This window comes from Solanum stenotomum, chromosome 11 (assembly GCF_019186545.1).
Source record: "Solanum stenotomum isolate F172 chromosome 11, ASM1918654v1, whole genome shotgun sequence".
Lineage (NCBI taxonomy): Eukaryota > Viridiplantae > Streptophyta > Magnoliopsida > Solanales > Solanaceae > Solanum > Solanum stenotomum.
In genome coordinates this window covers 55380994-55402539 of record NC_064292.1, presented here as the reverse complement: position 1 = coordinate 55402539, position 21546 = coordinate 55380994, and the positions used below count along the sequence as shown (strand labels likewise).

Here is a 21546-nt window from a genome sequence, read left to right as displayed (position 1 = left end):
GGGACATACTCGAGAGGTAGCGGTTCATTCCAGACGTGCCCTTGAGTTATCTTTACTTTTAGTTTTGTTCTATTCGAGAACTATACTCTGAGACTTGTATATTTTTATTCGAATTCTGTATTTAGAGGTTTGTACATGTGACAACCAAATTCTGGGTAGTGTTGAGTCTTAATTAAAGTCTTCCGCTTATTTATTATCTTTTATTCTCGTATTTCTACTTCTCTATCGTTGTGGTTGGGTTAGGCTGACGTGTCCGGTGGGAAATGGACACGTGCCATCACATCCGGATTTGGGGTGTGACAGTGATGTATCCAAAATCGAGACGCGATGTATCAGGATGTTGAGGGATGTATCGAAGCCGGGACACGATGTATTAGGTCGTTTTGGGATGTTGCCGAATTCCACTAAATTTAAAGGATTTTTTGTAATTTGGAAAAAGAGCAGAGATAGGATATAATTAACTCTTAACACTATGTGGTTTGTGTAAAATTCCCTTAAAATTTAGTAAGAATTAGCCAGGTTAGATTATGAGTTGTATATTAGCCCAAGTAACAATTGGCCCGTCCACTTATTAACTCAACCCATTTTAATCCATTCCCTCTTAAATTTAGCACAATCCGCTCATTTGACACCTCTGATTTTACTCCTTATTTATGAAATTTATTGAAATCCATGAACTGGCAATATTTTATTTTTCTTGAAAGTCAACATATTGGACAGGAAACTGATAAAAAAATTGATTTGGCATTTTATTGGAATACTATTTAGTTACTTTGTTTTAAGGCTAATTTATTGTCTACTATAATCACTTGACTTTACTTAAGAAAATATATGACTTGTTTCTTTCATTTTTATTGGCCAAATATAATCTCCTCTAAGATTTAGCTTTGAATGAAAATTATTTTATTTAATGACCAATTTCAAAACTTATATAAAAGAATAATACAGTACAAATATTATATTTACATTTACAGAAGATTAGCAAATTAGAGGTATGCAACTTCTTTTCTAATTTTTTCCCTTTCTTTTTGTTAATAAATGATCAATTTTCATGTTTTTTTCCTCATGACGGCGAGAACTGGACTAACTTTTATACATCTTGATTATTACATCAGTATCGGATATAACTATGTTCATTAAGGATTTGATAGACGAAAAAATCAGCTAATATTTCTTTTTTAGCGATGTTATCAAATTCTATATTTTTAATTGAATCTATTAAATTTCTTTTTAATAGTGAAAATACAGAAAATGGGGAGATATAAGCAATTATTAAGTGTACATGTGTTGGAGGTGACTATGGTTGCTTTATTGTTCTTCCTTGTAGCTGACTGTCATCCACACAATGGGTAAGTCTATGTTACTTTTATTCGACGGAAAATGGTCAAAATTGCTAGCTCTTGTACTATTTATCGAGGAATATTTTTGTCCTTCGTTAAAAAATAAGGGGTTTTAAATAAGATCTTTTGTTTGTTTGTGATCTTGACACATGACAAAAGTGTTTTTTTAGAGTTTCGTTAGTTGAAATCTATAGGAAGGCATAAATGCCCTACTTTTGTCACAACAAGGGCATAAAATTTCCCAATATCTAATGTAGGGCAAAAGTAGGGGCAATTTTGGTACAATATAAAAGATGACTTTCGAGAGTCACATAACCCCTTTTAGTATAATGTGCAATGTAGGAGATCAATTGTGAAATTGATCTCAAAATTGGACCCTAATAATAGTTGTGACACTCCTTCCCACGCATAGTTACATAAAGATCTATTGTTAGAAGGACATTTGAGTTGAGTTGAGTCGAGTGATTCAATTAAATCATAACCATTTACCTAACTTCGTTATTTCTTTGTTCTAAAAACAGACGAAGATCGACAGCAATGCGAACACTCAAATTGAACATACAACCTAAACAAGTATACGTTTACACCTTTTAGTTAGATCTTAGTATAAGATAAAATACTTAGTATTTATACGCTAATTAATTTTATCATTCCCTACTGATAGCCGATATTAATTCAAAATTAAAATATTACAGGTGACGATGAGTAATGTCATCTTCAATATAACTTTATCAAAACCGCATGGTGATGTCACTGGCATATCATATGGTGGGGTCCAAAATCTACTATCCACCCACAATTTAGAAACCAATAGAGGGTAAATTTATTAAACTTTAATCTTCGATTAATAATTTAGATTTTTATCTAATGTGGACATTAATTACTTGTAATACTTTATTATGTTTATTTCAGGTATTGGGATATTATTTGGAATAACATTGGACCTCGTACAACTCGAGCAAAGCAAGTTTTATCTTTCTTGTCTCAAATTAATTTTTGATGAATCAACTATTAAAGCACAATTTGGTGTACTAAATTTTATTAGGGATCTATTGATATAATTTTGTTCTGTATTTTTGTCAGAGTCTGTTTCATAGCTTAAATCCTTAAGGTCTTGGACAATTGAAAATCATTATTATCTCTATTCTTGGGATATCTTTTCACTATTAAAAAAATGTGAATTTCCAACGGACGTTATACATTAGAACAACGAACATTTTCAATAGCCCAATTTTTGACGGAACCTACTGAGAATTTGTGTTTGTTAGTACTGTAGTACTAGTTTTTATCTGATACTTACTGACACTATTAATTCAGATTCATGTTGTGTAGAGTTTATTAAAGAAAAAAGTTAATTGTTCTCTCTACCGGGGGTTTGTCATTCCCATGACATTAATATTGAACCCGACACTTATGATGATTAAGAATAGAAGGATCCTATTCATACGATAATATTAAAAAATTGAAAATTAAGTTCAATATACTTTTGGTTTTGCAGGCTTTCGGGAACAAGTTTTGAGGTGATAATTAATAATGAAAATCAGACAGAAATTTCATTTAAAAGAACATGGAATGCTTTCTCAATCAAATGAACCTCCCTTGAACATTGATAAAAGGTAAGTATTTTATTTTACCAAAATTATATTTTATGTGATTCTGATAGCGCGAAAATAATGTTGCATTGTCCGAACATATGATCAAACTTCTTTATAATGACGTTTCTCTAGCTATCTTTTGGTTGCTATAACAATGTACTGATATATAGAGAATTAATTTCAGATTTATAATGCTACGCAATACACCTGGATTTTATACATATTCGATCGTTGAACGTTTAAAAGGATGGCCAATTTCGTATATACAAAATCTCAAGCTTGTGTTCAAGCTTCAAGGAAACATGTACGTAATTTTTTTATATATATTTAAAATAATTTCTTATCATTAATTAGAAAGATATTTCTTTTAAAATATCTATTTTAATTTGTATTGGATAAAAATAAATATATAGTATATTGAAACTGTATATTTATGTATATAAGTTTCATTATATGGTTGTTTCTGATGAGAGGCAACGTGTCATGCCAACAGAAATAGATCGAGAGAAAGGCCAAGTGCTTGACTATAAAGAAGCTATTCTTCTCACTGATCCGACTAATCCAAATTTAAAAGGAGAGGTATGACTCTATAATTAGTATAAATTTACATACCCGATCAAGTCATTTTTTCACACATATATAGGGTTATTGATCCGAAGCTACAAGGTTTGACTAAATCCCTAGCTAGCATGGTAAGTACAGGTTTGACAAAATCCAATATGTTTATTGAGAAATTAACTGAATATGTATATATGATCCATTTCAAAATCCGAACTTCAAATTCAAAACTTATAATTTTCAAAACTACAACCAAATGCCAAATTCCTAAACTTCAGATTAAGGATGGAGAGATATAATTTTTTTTTATTGTAGGTAACAATAGTCGATAACAATATAATTAATAAGACTTTTATGATGATTTTTTCACCTAATTATTCAGGTGGATGACAAGTATTTCTATGCAAGTGATAATAAAGATGGTAAAGTTTATGGATGGATTAGTACTACTAATCCTCCATTAGGATTTTGGATGATTAATCCAAGTAATGAATATCGTACTGGAGGACCTTTTAGACAAGACCTTACTACACATGTTGGTCCAACTGTACTTAGTGTAAGTCATTAATTAATTAATTAATCAATTATATTATATTATATGATATGAAACTTGTTATTAATTTATTATAATTGCAAGATATTTGTGAGTACACATTATGCTGGAGAGGATTTAGCAATTAAATTTGGACAAGGAGAAGCATGGAAAAAAGTTATTGGTCCTGTTTTTGTGTATCTAAATTCAAATGCTGCAGCCAAGGCAAATCCTTCTATACTTTGGAATGATGCAAAGAAAAGAGTATGTATTGATTTCAGTTTACGTATCTCACTTTTCTTTCTGGTCCATCTTTTTATAAAAAAAGTCATCTATCTATATTTAGTACTCTCAAGATTAAACATGACATGTTTATATATTTAACGATCTTGGTCCAACTATTCAGGCATTGTCCTTTTTGGGCTTAGTCCCACATAGATTTGTCCCTTCGATTTTGATCCAAAAAATAGTCTCAACAGTTGATTCTGAACTTGTTAAAATTCTTTAACAGAACTCAATTTTTTAATGAGGTGTGCGGGTAGTTTCCTTTCTTAAATATATTTCTCAAATTTAGGATGATTTGGACATTTTTGGAATTTATTTGATATTCATGTGAAGAAGATTCTGTGAATTTTCTTGAAATATTTGATTGATAAAAAAAGTCTGATCATATCTTGATTTCTTAATGAATATTTCAAGAATGTACGGAATATTCGAGATGCTTCTTCATGAAAACATATTACCTTTTCTTTATACCTAAACTAGAGTTTATGACAGAGTAATCTCTAAGAACCCTAACTAAAATTGAACTTGTATGATAGAACCCCACAAAATTTCGTTATTTACAATATTGTACTTTACTATTTAAATAATTACAACTAATTTCACTTATTTAAATAATTATATATAGGTATAAGTCAAAAGAGTTGAACATAATTAACTACATTTTCTGTCCTTATGCTACATACGTCCGTGACTAACTCCTAATTTTAGCAACTCATGTTGTGACATTTAATTAATTTAATGGCTTCAGCAACCATAGTAGATGAATTAAGTAAATTATTATTCGTACCTTATATTTACATCAAATTAACATATGTACCATATATATTTAATTAATTAATTTATCTTACTCAATTAATATTTATATTGTGAAAATGCAGAACATGGGGAAGAATATGCAACTAAGCTTATTATATGTTGTGGAGTTTACTGTGGTTGCTTTTACATTGTTGTTGAGAGTTGATGGGTAAGTCTCTATTTTTTTTATTTAACTCTTAATCTATCAGTGTATTTTAACGTGTTATAATAATTTTTTTTCACAACTTAGTGTGATTTAGTGGGAAAATCCAATTGTGGCAACAAGTATGATGAGGTGTACAAATAGTAGATATCGAGTGGAATAGTCGAGTAAATTCTTAATATGCTTACAAGTTGGGCCGAACACTATCGTAAGAGGCAGCAATGTACTTGGTAGTGATTATCTCTGAAGATATAATTGAGGTGCGAGTAAGTTGATCTATATAACTTACTCATCAACAAAATTAATAAATGGGCGGGTTATTACCCATCCAAAAGTTACTTCAATTTAAATTGATTAGATTGAAATAAGCTAAAATGCAGATCATAAATCAACCTATTTTATTCTTACTTGGTATTAGAGCCAAGGTACATCCCTGTAGAATACACTCGTCATATATTCATTGACTTGACGTAAACAACTTGTCTGAATAAAGTTGAAATATCACAAAAGTTGTGATTTTGATTATGTGAGAAATTTCTTCTAGTATAAATCTAAAGTAAGGTACTTTCTGCATTTTAGTCCTATGAAGATTTGCATACTGATTTGCTGTTTATTGTTCCGAAAACAGGCGAAGATTGATAGAAACGTCGATTGTTAGATTGGATATACAAACTAACCAAGTAAATTTATACCTCTAACTATTCATTGTTTTTTTTACCTACCTAAACTAGACAGTACATGTCTAATTGTACATCATGTTTAATTGTTGTACTTTGATCCATGATTTTTCACATCTTGTCGCGTGTTTATCCTATGTCGTCTCTCTTTAGGTGACGATGAGCAATGGCATTGTCAATGTTACATTATCAATACCATATGGTCTCGTTACGAGCATATCATATGGTGGAGTCAATAACTTACTCGCGACTCAAAATGTTGAAAAAAATAGAGGGTATATTACCTATAAACATCTTACTCCCTCTGTTTCAACTTGTTTGGCTTAACCTATGATATTTTTCAGGTATTGGGATATTTTTTGGAATCATACGTCTAAAAGAGCTTGAAAAAAGTAATCCTTTACCTTCTAGTCACAAATTAAGTTACATGAAATTCGATCATCCAAAATTATAAGTCCATTTTTCGCGTAAAATCCAGGTTCTTGGGAAATAGTTTCGAGGTCATTATGGATACCGAAAACCAGGCAGAAATATCGTTTAAAAGTACATGGAATGCTTCTCAATCTGATGAACTTCCATTAAACAGTGACTTAAGGTGAAGTGTCCTATAAAAGCTCAATTTTTTCATTTTTTTTTTCAGAAATCTCAATTTTGTATACGTATGCTAAATCGATGAATTTTCAGGTTTGTGATGTTACGAGACACCCCTGGATTTTATACGTATGCTATCGTTGAGCGTTTAGAAGGATTGCCCCTTGTATATATCGAAAATCTAAGAGTTGTCTTCAAGCTTCAACAGGACATGTACTGATTTAAACTTTCTCATCATTTACTTAAGATATCTCTGTTTTTGAGCCGAGGATGTTTTGTAAAACAACCTCTCTATCTCCACGAGGTAGAGGTAAGGTTTTGTGTACACTCTACCCTCCCCAGACCCGACCTGTGGAAATACAATGTGTATGTTGTTGAATAAAACTTCATGGTTTTAATTTATAGGTTTCATTACATGGCTATCTCGGACGAGAGGCAGAGGATCATGCCAATGCCAGTGGATCGAGAGACGGGGAAGGTGCTTGACTACAAAGAAGCTGTTCTTTTGACAAATCCAACTAATCCGAATCTAAAAGGAGAGGTAAGATCCATCGTATTCTAAACCATGTATCTATTCAACGTGTGACCATATCATTTAAAAGCTTAATATGCTATAATACAAGACACTTTTATTTACTTAATTATATCGTCAACAATACCTATGTTAAGGAGGAGATTGAACTTGTTTATTATACAAACATGTTGTCCTTCGTCCTAGATAGAGAAGTGCAGCTCGATGTACTAAGGTCCTACTATGCACAGGGTCAGAGAAGGGTCGTACCACAAGGGTCTATTGTATGCAATTATTCTTACTTTTTATTTCTGCAAGAGTGCTTCCACAGCTCGAACATGTGACTTCCTAGGAAGTCACAAATTTACATCTACAAATTTGCAGGTAGATGACAAATACTTTTATGCAACTGATAACAAAGACGATAGAGTTCATGGATGGGTTAGTTCTACTATTAATCCTCCAGTAGGATTTTGGATGATAATTCCGAACGATGAATTTCGTACTGGAGGACCTTACAAACAAGATCTTACTTCACATGTTGGTCCAACTGTACTATCTGTAAGTACATTTGAATTAATTATAGGGAATATTATATAAAATAGCAAACTATTAATTCAAATTAAATGCTATAAATATAGTTTGATTTAATTGTACCTCATAGCAAACTATTGCTATTTCACCTCTCTCCTGGTGAATCTCGCTCGCCACTCTCGTTCTCTCCCTCGCCTCTCTCGTTTTTTATGCAAACGCAAGTGTATAAAGTGCGTTTGTGTTTGTATAAAGCGAGAGAAAATTGTATATGTACATATATTTTCGTTCCCCTCTCTCCCCTCTCCCAGATCTCGCTCGCCACTCTCCCAGATCTCGCTCGCTCACTCGCCTCTCTCACTTTATACAATTGATCTTTTTGTATATGCATACCAAAGCAAATTATACAACTGTTTTTTTTATATATGTATAGCGAATTATACATATATATGTTTGTTATGGAGCGCAATTATACAAACTTTGCTATAACATACAAATATGAATTTTGTGTTTGCTATATGTGAAAGTTGCTCTTAATTATATACGACTTGTTTGAAACTCAGACGTACAAGTAATAGTAGTAGTGTTATTGAATATATCTTCATAATCTCAGATATTTGTAAGTAGACATTTTGCTGGAGATGATCTTGTAATCAAATTTCAACAAGGAGAGCCATGGAAAAAAGTTATTGGCCCTGTATTTTTGTATCTTAACTCAAATTCTTCAGCTATGGACAATCCCACCATACTCTGGGATGATGCTAAGAGAAAGGTAATGAGTTAATCTTTTACTATTTTCTACTCCCTACGTCCCAATTTATGTGAAATTGTTACTAAATATTGAAACGTGTCATTTTTTTTGCGACTGACTTAAAACGAAAGTGTGTTACATAAATTGAGACAGAGAGAATAGTATCTATTTGGGATGTTGTCTGAAGTGATTCAGTTAACATATTACTGAAAGCATTCTACGTTCGAATTTACAGATGAATCAAGAAGTTGCAAGCTGGCCTTATGATTTTCCAGTTTCAGAAGAGTACATCAAATCTAATCAAAGGGGAATGGTTAGAGGCCAACTTCTTGTTAACGACAGGTAGTTATCTCTGCCGTTCATTCTTTAGCATCTGTGTACATATTATTTATGCATCAAAATTGAAAAAGGGAGTGTCTTGGAATAGTGTGGATTCGATTAATAATCTATTTTTATCGCGAAAACTCTATTGTGTCTCATAAATGGAATGGTATTGTTTAATTTCGCGTTCTTGTGTGATAATGTTATGAGTGCAATTAAATTAAATTTCATTAATATTTAAGATCTATAATTTGTATTTTCAGCATTACTACTTTAGTATCATCACGAGGGATGATATTGGCAAAGCGAAAAACAAAATAAAGTTGCATGATTCGTAATTTGATAAATAAATTATAAATTTAATTTATATTGATAAGTTAATTGAATTTGTACTTATAAGCTGATAAGAATCTAAATAAGATCCTTTTTAATTCAATTACAACAGTAAAATGCATTATGTATGAGAATATGGGAAATGTAATCTCTCCCGAAAAAAAAGAAAAAAATTTGCTCCGAGGAGTATATATTTAGCAAAATCCTTTTGAAATGGTTCTACCATTTTCCTCAAGATCCTTACCCATCCATCCTCCAATATTTGCCCAAAATATATAATTATTAAAAATAATTTTTTTCCAGATTTGTGACGGAAAATGTTCTATGATAATAGAGTGTTATTTTATATCATTGATTTTTGCTATGTTAAAATGTTATATGAATCTTGCCAAGTTTAATCTGCAAAGTTGATGAATTGTATTTAGTTTTTTGTTTAATAAGTTTTTGTTAAGTTTGAAAAAAAATAATTATCGATACAAAAATTTGTATTGACATTCCTTCAATAGGAAACGTGTCTATTGTTTATAGCTCTATAGGCAAAGAGTTACTATATTATTATATATAGGAAAATACTTTTTTCATGTTAATTAAATGTAAGTCATTTGTTACAATACAATATGATGGTTCTTGTTCTAAAAAATCTTATTGATATATAATAAGATTTAAATAGTATAATTCAAATAACTAAAATATTAGACAAAGTTTACTCATTTAACTTAAAACATATAAATTTGATTTCTTTTTTACTACCTTCATAATAACATGACTATATAAGAAAATAATTAAATTTTCTAAATATCAGTTGTAACTTTGTAATACTTGTAGTTAAAACTAGTAACTTTCCAGTGCTTAAATCAATTATTTTTATTTATTAATGAAAAGAAATATCGAACGAATCCATCATTAAAAAGATCAACTTTGTAGCTTTTATATCATAAGTAGAGGCGAACCCATATTGAGCGAAGGAATGTCAAGTGAACCCACATTGTGTTATTTCATTGCGAAAACTCTTTATTTAAGTGTGACTAATGTTATACTTATAAGTGCAATTAAATAAAATTTTACTAATATTTGACATCTATAATTTGTATTTTCAGCACTACGACTTTAGTACCCTCATCCAATGGTTATATAGGGTTAGCATCACCAGGAGATGTTGGATCTTGGCAAAGAGAAAACAAAGTAAAGTTGCATGATTCATAAAATTATTTAAAGATTTTTTTTTATTATATAGATTATTAATAGAGTAACTTTATTTCGTTTTGTTTTCAGGATTATCAGTTTTGGACTAAAACAGACGCTATGGGGAATTTCACCATAGAAAATGTCATATCCGGAACATATAACTTGTATGCAATTGCCCCAGGAATTATTGGGGATTACAAATACACTTTTGATGTACAAGTTACTCCAGGTTTCGATTTCTTACTTAGCCCTTATGTTATTTGTTAATTCAAAGTTTAGCTCCAGACTCTGGTACTTCAGGGATCACACTGGATATGTTGTTGTTGTTTAAAATGAGACTAATTTCGATGCTCTTATGAACTCATTTTCGTTTTCTTTCAATTTTCATGTGTATCGAGATGTAGGTTCTAGTATTGAATTAGGGAGTTTGGTTTATAATCCTCCAAGAAATGGAGCTACACTTTGGGAAATCGGTGTACCAGATCGAACAGCTGCTGAGTTCTTCGTTCCAACACCACCTCCAGAATTTAACGTGCACGTATACCAAAACAATTTTGAATTAATGTATGATCGAAAAATGTTCAATGGCTATTTTGAATATTTTCTTGTTATACTGAAAATATTGTAGCTTATTCACTTTATTTTTGGTTTGCAGATTTAGACAATATGGTTTGTGGGAACAATATAGTGTTTTATATCCTGAAAATGATCTTGTCTACAATGTTGGGACTAGCAATTATTCAAAAGATTGGTTTTTTGCTCATGTTACTAGGTATGTATTATATTCCCTAGAGTTTCCTATAATTCTTGTTTTTGAAGTTATTTTCATTTTTGTAAGTAAGGAGAGATTTAATTTGGTGCGTTAGTAAGAGGTGTTGCCGTGTGACCAAGAGGTCACGAGTTCAAGTTGTTTCCCTTTCCTGATCCTCATGCATAGTGGGAAATTAGTGTGTCAGACTACCATTTAACTTTTCTTTTTGTGAATTAACCTCTTTTCTATTATAGTGAATTTACCCAATAGTCTCAATTTGGAAACTTCTAGTGCCAAGTCACTGAATGTGTAAGTCGTCAATTCCTGGACAATTTGTAACGAAGGGGAATCTGGCGTAACGGTAAGAAGTGCCGTCATGTGACCAAGAGGTCACTTTCAAGCCATGAAAACGGCCTTCGCACATAGTGTGAGCTCAGTGTTCCAGAATGCCACTTATTTTTTTTATTTTTTTTGTAAATTACCCATCAAGGCATAGTATGTATGCATTGACATACACACATAATAGGCATCATTCTCTAACCATAAGCTAAATACAAAAAAAAAAAAATACAAGACCTCGAGATTATATTGAATTTGTTGTTATTGTTGTTGAATAACGATGTCACTTCCTTGTGTAGGAACATAGGAAACAAGACCTATATATCTACCACATGGAAAATCATATTTAACCTTGAAAATGTCGACAATGCATCAAATTACACTCTCCAAATGGCTCTTGCAGCAGCTCAAAGAGCTGAACTACAAGTATGTTTCATTTCAATCAAGTTGATTTTTCTATTCCTTTTGTTTATGTTTAAATGATACATGAAATATTGACTATAGTTGTTGTTTTCTTTCTCTTTTAAGGTTCGTTTCAACGATGAAAAAGTTGTAGAACCTCATTTTACGACAGGGAAAATAGGGGGAGATAATGCAATCGCGAGGCATGGTATTCATGGATTATATTTTCTTTATAGTATCGAAGTAAAGGGCAATCTACTTGTAGAAGGAACAAACATAATTTTTCTTACACAAGCAATAGCTACTAACCCTTTGCAGGGAGTAATGTATGATTATCTTCGTTTAGAAGGACCTCATCAATGATAAAATGGTCATTCAACGACAACATATTCAATGTGATTTCATTAGTGAGTTTTGGAGAATGATAAATATGTATATACATAGACAACAGAAAGATTCTTCTACCAAGTTATCGAATAATGTTTATCATAAAAATTTGCCTATAATACCTTATGTGACAAAAGTAAATATATTTTCCACTATTGGTGTGAAAAGTGAGTAATTTCTGTATTTCAATTGTGAGTAACATTATATTTAGTCATTTACATGTACATTTGCCAACACAAATATCAGTTGTTTTTCCCTTTTTACCCTTATAATCGTGGTCTCGGGTCTATCTTATGTGCACCTCAACTAATTTTGCAGAATACCAACTTTATTTTGTAAGTATAGGTATCTATTAACTCTATTCTCTAAGGCTTGAACAGATTAACCTTTGTAAAACATTTCACAATTCTTTTCTTGTGTGAAAACTTTGCAACACAAAAAGGTTCTAATTTTTATTTTATTTTATTATGGATCATAATAAGTTTAATTAAAAGTCACGAGTGGTCCTTTTAATTTGGTATCACATGATCCCAAAAAATATAAAAACGTCCACATCTTCATCATGACTTTTTTATTTTAGCACTTTTGATCCCTCAGGATTCTAGCAACAAAAGTGCATTTTATATTCACTTTTTGAATACTTCTATAAAAAGTATTTTCATATTAAAGTCACTAGACAATGAAAATGCTCCTTTTGTTTCATATTATTTGATCCTCATACTAAAAATAGTTATTTTAATTCTAATTAAAATTTTATTAAGAGATGCGTTATACCAATAGATGCCACTTTTCGAATTTTTTTTTAATTAAGGAGAATGACAACAAAGTTTCTTGACCTAATTATAACCTATAGAGTTTGACTTTTCTGAAAATTGAACGTCAGAAAGAGCCTCCTATGACCTATATTTGGTATAGAAGTTGAAAAAAGTTAATGAGGTTACAAATAATTTTGAATTATTCAAAATGAGAGCCTTGTATATTATTCAAACTACGTAGCTTAAAAATATCCTCCACGTTAACAAAGTAGTTTTAAAATGTCATTCCTACTAACGATTGCTCTAGGTTTAACAAAAAAGAATGAATTTTACTCGAAAACTATTTGAAATAATGATAGATTTCCCTAGAATTTATAGTCAATATCAATGGAATTTAGTCTCTAGTCATTTTAACAGAATATAAACCATCCCTAATAATTGATTTCTTTTATTTAATGAATATTAAACAGTATAAAATTCTTGTTCGTGATTGCAAATTTTCGTAAATTAATTCAATTTTTGAAGAAAAAATGTTTTTTATATCGTCATTTGATGATTTTCCTTTTTTATATGATTATCAATTTGTGTTAAATAGTTCAAAAATGCTTTTCTTGATTATCAATTTTTGTCAATTGAGTTGTATAATTTTTTTTCATATTTAGCAAATTTGAGTTTTCTTATTATTTTTAATTCTTGTAAGTGTCCATTCTTTTTTATTATTATTATTTTATCTTTTTCAAGGTGGGGGTGGGGGTTCTATATGGTACCTATAAAAATAAAACTTACTAAAAAGTGAAATTCAAAATAAGTTGAATTAGTTTGATATAAACGTTCAATTATAGATATTTATCATTTCTTTATAGAATAGTTTATGTATTAAAACTTATTAAAATTGTGACCCGTGACTTTAAAAATATAATAGATTCATTGCTAAGGTTTTTAAAAGATGGAATTCACGTACAATTTAAATTTTGAATCTGCTTCCACCGATGACCATGCTAATCACGCTAATCTTAACCTCTTAAATATGGCATTATCTGTAATTAATATGCATAATAATCACAAATTAGTTTGTTACAAAACCAAGAACGGGCTTCGAAACCAACAAATTCCGTTTTTTAATAGTGACAAAAAAAATAAATTAAAGTCCCTTTCCCATGGTAATTATTTTTTTTCCGTTCATATTATCTTATCTATCTTTTACAACTTTCGCACACTTTTTAATAAAACTGAATATAGAATTTAAACTAAACTAAATATATTCGTCTTACAACTAATCACAATTTTCTTATCAAATATTATTGAATTTTTATTTTTATTTATGTTTTGTATTTAAATGAATATGTTGAACTGTTGCTTAAACCCCCTTCTCATCAAAAGACATTTAATAATCTTAATCACACGGTTTTTTTAATTTTTTTGTATTTTATTTTCTTAGAGATCTCATTTAATTGGTGCTCCAACTAATTAAATGAAACAAAAAATGGATGAATTTGAAACAGAAAGAGATATAAATGACTACTTACTTTTGTTTTAAAAATACCAATATTTATAAATAGATTAATACACATTAATGTTTAGGTTGACAAAATCAAGAAAAGCCTATTTTAATGTTGAGTTGTCTTTATGGAGATAAAATCCTACTAATTCTAGACGTAAAATATGGTTGAAAAAATGTTTATTTTTTAATTACACATTTCTTAAAAAAATACAATTAATTATAATAGATATTTGTCTTCACGGAATACTCTATTTATGAGTCATAATTGAAATATTTATAGTCTTTAAGGCCTATGGGTAAAGTAGGAAAAAATAATTAATTTTACTTTACATTTTTAAATAACAAGTAATTTGAAATAAATACTTTTATTAAGAACGATAAATATTTTAAAACGAGAGAGTAATAGTTTAATTTTCTTTCATAGTTTGACAATACTAAATATTCTTATGTTGGTCCCTATGCTAGTTGTCCTAACTCATAATATTAGGTGAATTTAGTCAAATGTTTAAGCCACAAAACCAACTACCCCAAACTTCTAGTATTTGACAAAATAATTGAATGGCCAAATTAAATATAAGTAGAATTAACAACCAAGACTGAACCAGTGATGTTAGAGGGCGGGTCAATTTGGAATTGTTAAATTTCTAAGTTAATTACAAGCTTCTGATAATAAAATGCATATGATATCTTAGATTAATCTCATATCGAAATGAAAGAAGAAAGTAAAAAGTTTTAGAAGTCATAAGTAAGTTCACATGGTACACACTTTCAAAGAAAAATGTATGTGAGCCTTAATTCAAAATGAACAATAAGTATCATGAGCTTAAATCATGACAAAATACTCATTCTTATAATTAACACAAAAAATAGACTTTGATCAAAGATTTAAAGGGAATGGTTACACTTCTTAATATATATATATATATATAACTTAATATTCATAAATTGCTCAATTAATATCATTAATCTCCTTTTAGGAAAGTTAATTTAAGCTAAACCAAGGAGAGTTTATCAGATAAATATTAATTTGACGAGATAGAAGTTTCTTTAAGGACTTAACTTAGATACTCATAACATTTAACTATAATAATTAGTTTTTTTTTTTTTTTTTAATAAAATACATGTTCTTTATAGTAATCAAAAGGTAGATATCTACACAAACGAAACTTCTATAGAAAAGATTTTTTTTTGGATCTCATAAAAAATTGTAGCCGTTATTTTAACTTTAGATACGCACTGGATAAATTCATTAATGGGTAATAACTACCAAACTACATAGGAGCTAGATGTAAATTACAATATGTAAGTTTGATGCGATGAACTCGATTGAAAAAACATTACCAGAAGAAATCGATCCCTAACATATCTTATGAGATTCCTATCTGCTTTTACATTTCGTTATCACTAATTAGAATGTGATGAGATAAATAAAATTCATTTATCCTTAATAAAAAGTCTGGAATTTGAGTAAATTCCCGACTAAAAATGCCCTTCTCTAAAATACTTAACTAGATTTTACGCGGTGTGAAGCTAAATTAATGATAACGAGGTAGGAAAGTTGGGGGATAGTCTTCCAAGAGAAGAAAATTTTAATGGAATTAATCAATTAGAACATAAGTACATTTAAGACATAATGCATAAATGTGTCATTTAGATTGACTTAAGATATGGCCAAACCTACTTTTAAGTCAGTTTTTAACTTTTCTGTGCTTGACAAACATAAAAATAACTTAAAATAAGTAAAAAAAATGACTTAAAGTAAAGGTTAGTAAGTGTTTGGCAAAGTTAAAAATAACTTAAAATAAGTAAAAAATGACTTAAAATAAGTCAAAAGCTAAAAGTAGTCCCCCCTACTTTTTATTTTTTGACTTAAAAGTTATTTAAGTTTGACTTTTTATTTTTGAGTTAAAATCTACTTTTTAAAATCAATCCAAACAAACTCTTAATTTGATTTCAGCTAAAATCAATCTCTAACATATTGTCAGTCTTAAAAATATCCTTCTACCTAACTAACTAAACTTAGATACACTCTCGATACACCTACGATCTGTCACATGACATAGCAAGTGGTCTCAAACTCTTGTAGGAGTATGTGACTCTTAATAAAAAGCCGAGAGAAGTGTTGAAACCCCCCTAAACTTGGCAAGAACATAGGAGTGTATTTCACCCATGTTGCAAGATTGAGAGTGTATTTAAGTTCAGTTAGTCAAGTAAATGAGTTTCTTTAAGGCTGTCAATAGTTCAAAAATGAAACTAATAATTTATGCCGAATTTAGAATTGTTTTCAATACTTCTCTCCATATATTTTTATTAGAATTCTTGGCTACGCCACTTACAAATATCCATTTTTCCATTAAAATCTGCAAGAATATTCATTACTAGAATTCTGACTGCTTTCAGAGATACTACAAACATATTGATATTTCTGGGGGAAAAAAAAATCCTAATCTGAGCTACTTCCAATTTCCTTCTCTTATGTGCTTGGAACTATGGAACTATGTTGGTCAGACTCTTCTAACATACCTTTTGGTACGTATTGGATCCTCCAAAAATATGATACAGTGCTTCAATATTTTTGAAGAATCCGAACAACATAGATTTGCACTATGTGGTAAACAATTTTGAACTTCAAGAAGATTATGTAAGTGGATGTTGTCTTTAACACCAAACAAAAAAATTTAAAAATACTTGGATGGAAGGGGTAGAGGGCGGATTGATTTCTCATATGATCACTTAGAAAGTCATATACTTTCTGTGATAATAACTACTAGTTGAATGATCATTTGGACAACTCGATTAAGTCAACTAAGAAATGTGTAGTCAAAATCCAAATGTATAGTGAAATTGATTAACAAGTTATTCCCTTGAAGGTCAATATAGTTTTTAAGTTTATGAGATCAAAATTTATGTCAATCTCTATTGATTTTTCAGGCATGAAATTGTTGGAGTGGTAACTAAGGTTGGTACCAAGGTAGACAAGTTCAAAATCGGAGACAAAATAGGCGTTGAATATCTAGTAGGATCATGTAACGAATGTGAAAATTGTACCAATGATCTCGAGAATTACTGTCCTGGACAGGTATTGACAGCCAATGGTACTCACTCTGATGGAACCATCACTCACGGTGGTTACTCCGATCTCATGGTTGTCAACGAGCATTTTATCGTTCGTTGGCCTGATAATTTGCCAATGGAAGCAGCTCCCCTATTATGTTCAGGGGTCACAACTTATAGCCCTTTGAGATATTACGGACTAGATAAACCTGGAATGCATATTGGTGTTGTTGGTCTCGGTGGACTTGGACATATGGCTGTGAAATTCGCCAAGGCGTTTGGAACCAAAGTTACTGTCATTAGTACATCTCTTAGTAAAAAAGACGAGGCAATTGAGCGTTTAGGAGCAGACTCATTTTTGGTTAGTCGTGATCCTGAACAAATGCAAGTTCGTTCAATCAATCAACTTAGCTTCAATCACAAATTTACAATGATATTCATGTGACATAAGTATGAATTTTCGTTTGCATGTGTAAATACGAGCAGGCTGCAGGGGGTTCACTTGATGGAATCATTGACACTGTTTCCGCGGTTCATCCTATTTTTCCATTGCTTAATTTGTTGAAAACTAATGGGAAGCTAGTGATGGTTGGTGCCCCTGAAAAACCACTAGAGTTGCCTGTATTTCCATTGCTTTCAGGTACATTTCGCGTAGTATCTTATTCTTCATTTAAGTTCTAACATGTCCGTTTGATTTAATTAATAACTCAAGTATATAATGTGGAAAACAGGACGAAAGCTAGTGGGAGGGAGTGCGGTAGGAGGGGTGAAAGAGATACAAGAGATGGTAAGCTTCGCGGAGAAGCATAACATAACGCCAGATGTTGAAGTTGTGCCAATGGAGTATGTGAATACAGCGGTGGAACGTCTCGTGAAATCGGACGTTAAGTATCGTTTTGTTCTTGACATTGGCAATACTTTGAACAAGAGTTAATATAGGGACATGTTCTTCTTGTTGTGTGTTTGTATTTTAAGCAAGAAAGAATGGTGTGAGTTTATGTGGGAATTACTAAACATTCCTTTCTACTACTCTTATGTTCTATTTTATATGATGATAATAAGTTTTCGTAAACAATTTTTTGTTTTTGTTTTCCATCCGGTCTTTGATATCTCATTTTTTCTTCTTTTAAATCTATACCACTAGACAATGTCTAGCAGCCTTTTATTAATAATATAATTAAAAGAAAAACCTCAACAGGGATAAGTACAAGCAAGGAGGGCTAGACCTTACCTTACCAATTCTAATGAGGTACGATACCTCTAATAATTAACATGCATGAAGAAAATAAGAGCTAGAGAGAACTAAGTATTTTATGATCATCATAGAGTTTATAATACACTCTATGATGATATTACTAATGAGGATGCTTAAGTAGTACAAAAGTATAAAAGCCATGATGAGATTTGAGTAATTAAACTCAAACTTCGTTTTACAAAAGTATGAACTAAAAAAGATAGATTGCCCTTCTAAAGTAACCTGGAGTGTTTTCCTTTTGTCTTCCTCTTCAAATCTGTCTAACAATACTTGATAGTTCATCAATTCTTCTTAGATTTATTGGATCTTGTTAAAGTTTTTGACACTGTCATATGATTTTGCTTTGCCAGTAGCATCGGTAGGTGCCTTCGAACAAACTCCTCAGTCATCTTACCATCCCAACTATTTTTTCTTCCATGCTTCTTTTTGTTGTTGCGTTGTTGCCTAGGAGAAATATCTGCATCCCTAGTTGCATTTTCAAAACAATAATTCAACTTATCCTCTTCTTCACTTCCCTCGAAGGTGTCCTTATCTTGTAAGTTAGTAAATCTATTTGTGGAGAAAGAACTACTACCAACATCTTGTAGTTGTTTGTTTGTGTTATAGGCGTAAGAGAATTCAACTTTTTAACATTAGAACTCATCAATGCATCAAGGAGCTTTTTGTCACCAACTTAAACATTTTGAACATTAGTACCTGTTAAAACCAATTGTTGCCCTATATGTAATGGGGATGAAGCACTGGTAAGCACAAAAATTGGTGCTTCGGGGCTCAATTTTCTATGAGTTGTGACATGTTCATCCTCTTCTTCCACCCGGTCGGCCCATCGACTCTCACTTGTAACACCTTTTTGCCCACTAGAAGTAATCAAATCATTTGTCGAAGTAACTTGAGAGACTGAAACAATCGGTAGAGCATGAGAGTTAACCATATTCAACTTAAGAGCAATATGAGGCTCAATTTGAGAGGCTCGTGGAGAACCAATTTGAGGTCAAATATCAATCGTTACCCCTGCTTTATCAACTGTATTAGACTGTCCAAGTTCTTTTATTTGCGCCACAAAAGTAGCAGTTGTGTTAATGGCTACATCTTTGGTCAATTGCCTTGCGACGCAACAACAAAAGCCTTTGAATTAGTTGTCTTTTCTTGAAGCCCAATCTTATCATTTGTTGTATCAGGTTCACTCCCTGCCCTCACGACCCCTGTAGCTATAACATTTTCTTTTTCAGTAGCATTATAATTTAGTTACTGCCCAACTTCAGTTTGACATGTTTGCTACCCAAAATTTTCTAGTCTTTGATATCTGTTTTGGGGCCCAACCACCGTACAATTGAAAAACGATATGACCCAAGATCAATTCTGGTTCTTCTTTCTATCAAAATAAATCAAATTCAAAAGCACACCACCCTTCTTACTTTACAACCAGCCTCCGACCCAAGGTGCTTTTAGAAAAGGTCGGTGGGGCAATCAAAGAGACTTGCTTTTGATGTAGAACCGGGGGAAGAATTATGGCTATAAAGGCCCTCACCCTCTTGGGCACATGGTTCTAAAGATTAAATCACAAAGATGTACGAAAGATTAGGCAGAAGAAGAACTATAGCTAGAATTTTTCGTCCCTCCCCTTGTACCAAAAGCAAGTTCGAAACATAAGGATATAGGGCTCGTCTATTATAAGTTATTAGTGTACGAAGCTGTCTCTGATATTTTGAGTAAGGAGGCGGGACAAGTTTGAAAATTCACGTTCACGTCGGAAAATTCCACATTCTTTCTAACAAAGGCAACTTTATAATCAGATCGGAGACTTGAATCCGAGACTTTTGATTAAAAATGGAGGAGTACTTATTAGTACTCTACCACAACCCTTGTTGATGTCATAACTTAAATTCTTGTATAAAGTAGGAATAAGAGCATTTTTGGTCCATAAACTATAGGTATATTCTGATTTTAAATATGTGTTTGATCTTTTTATCTAAGAGGTATGTTGTATTTGAACTACTTTTATAAAACTATATTCCTTTCAAATATGGAGTAACAATACCAACTTAAAAAAATATATATTCACGTTGAAAGGAAAATAAAAAAAACTATTTAAACATGACTTTTTTTTTTAAATGACACAACTAGATATTACAAATAGATTTTATTTTTTTTGTTTTGTTTTTTGCTTTTTTATTTTCTGAATTGACCTAATAGAGGACCCATATTATTTCCTTCTTCATTAATCTAAACTAATAAATGACTTATACTAAGTTATATTTGAAAAAAAGAGAAAAGACATAAAGACACCATCAAAGTTGTCCCATATTTGCATAAAGACATCTTAACTTTCAAAGTGTCCTATCACCCCACAAAACTATTTAATATCTTTGTAAATGGGCCATTTTTACCCATTCCCTCGTCTGCATTGTTACCACGCACATGAGGCGCGTCATGCAGTGTTTTCACTGCCATGGACCAGTTTAAAAGTGTCATGTGTCATTTTCTTTCTTTATTATTAATTATTTAATTAATTTATGTCATCTTCCCCAAATTTAAACCCAAAATAGCAATTGGTAGCCCTAATTTTTCAATTTCATGGTGTTTTCCATAGCAAGATCAACGTTGCTGCTCTCTATTTCTATCACTTTCCTTTCCGCTTCTTTTGCGTTCCTGCACATAGCCCATGCCCTCTAATAATTTAAATTTACGTTCACATTGCAGTGAAGAATACTAGATTGTGTTGAAGAAGTCGTTATAAGCATTCAAGATGTAGCAAATAGGAAAATGCATAGGCTTGATGTGGAGGAGACAAACCTTTGAAGCGAAGCGACTTTTCTTCAAAGAATAGGGTCGGGTCGGGTTGAATTATATCACAGGGAGTGAGCAACACGCGCGACTACATAGACTAGGGAATGGGTAAAAATGGCCCATTTACAAAGATATTAAATAGTTCTG

The 21546-nt window shown here is 31.2% G+C and overlaps 2 protein-coding genes and 1 long non-coding RNA gene across 3 annotated transcripts; all 3 read left to right on the top strand.

Annotated features, from left to right (window-relative positions):
* The first annotated feature begins 5895 nt into the window (after window positions 1–5895).
* LOC125843943 (uncharacterized) lies at window positions 5896–6316 on the top strand. Its single transcript, XR_007444096.1, has 3 exons — window positions 5896–5948; window positions 6099–6220; window positions 6290–6316. It is a non-coding gene; the product is annotated as an uncharacterized LOC125843943 (long non-coding RNA).
* A 69-nt stretch (window positions 6317–6385) lies between these two features.
* On the top strand, window positions 6386–12023 carry LOC125843917 (probable rhamnogalacturonate lyase B; the record flags this gene model as incomplete). Its single annotated transcript, XM_049523140.1, has 12 exons — window positions 6386–6540; window positions 6630–6749; window positions 6942–7077; window positions 7432–7608; window positions 8192–8350; window positions 8565–8671; window positions 10081–10165; window positions 10256–10397; window positions 10573–10732; window positions 10824–10940; window positions 11558–11684; window positions 11787–12023. Coding segments are annotated over 12 exons (1722 nt in total), but the record flags the coding sequence as incomplete, so codon positions are not given.
* A 4769-nt stretch (window positions 12024–16792) lies between these two features.
* On the top strand, window positions 16793–18305 carry LOC125846086 (8-hydroxygeraniol dehydrogenase-like). The gene is made up of 4 exons (XM_049525538.1): window positions 16793–16806; window positions 17235–17745; window positions 17844–17997; window positions 18089–18305. Exons 1-4 carry the CDS (start codon window positions 16793–16795, stop codon window positions 18289–18291), a joined length of 882 nt encoding a protein of 293 aa, XP_049381495.1. The 3' UTR covers window positions 18292–18305.
* The last annotated feature ends 3241 nt before the right edge of the window (window positions 18306–21546 follow it).

Excerpts from the sequence above, each read along its gene's own strand:
- LOC125846086 (XM_049525538.1), top strand. Across the intron at positions 17,746-17,843 it reads GTGATCCTGAACAAATGCAA|GCTGCAGGGGGTTCACTTGA; the intron begins GTTCGTTCAATC and ends AAATACGAGCAG. Across the intron at positions 17,998-18,088 it reads TGTATTTCCATTGCTTTCAG|GACGAAAGCTAGTGGGAGGG; the intron begins GTACATTTCGCG and ends TGTGGAAAACAG.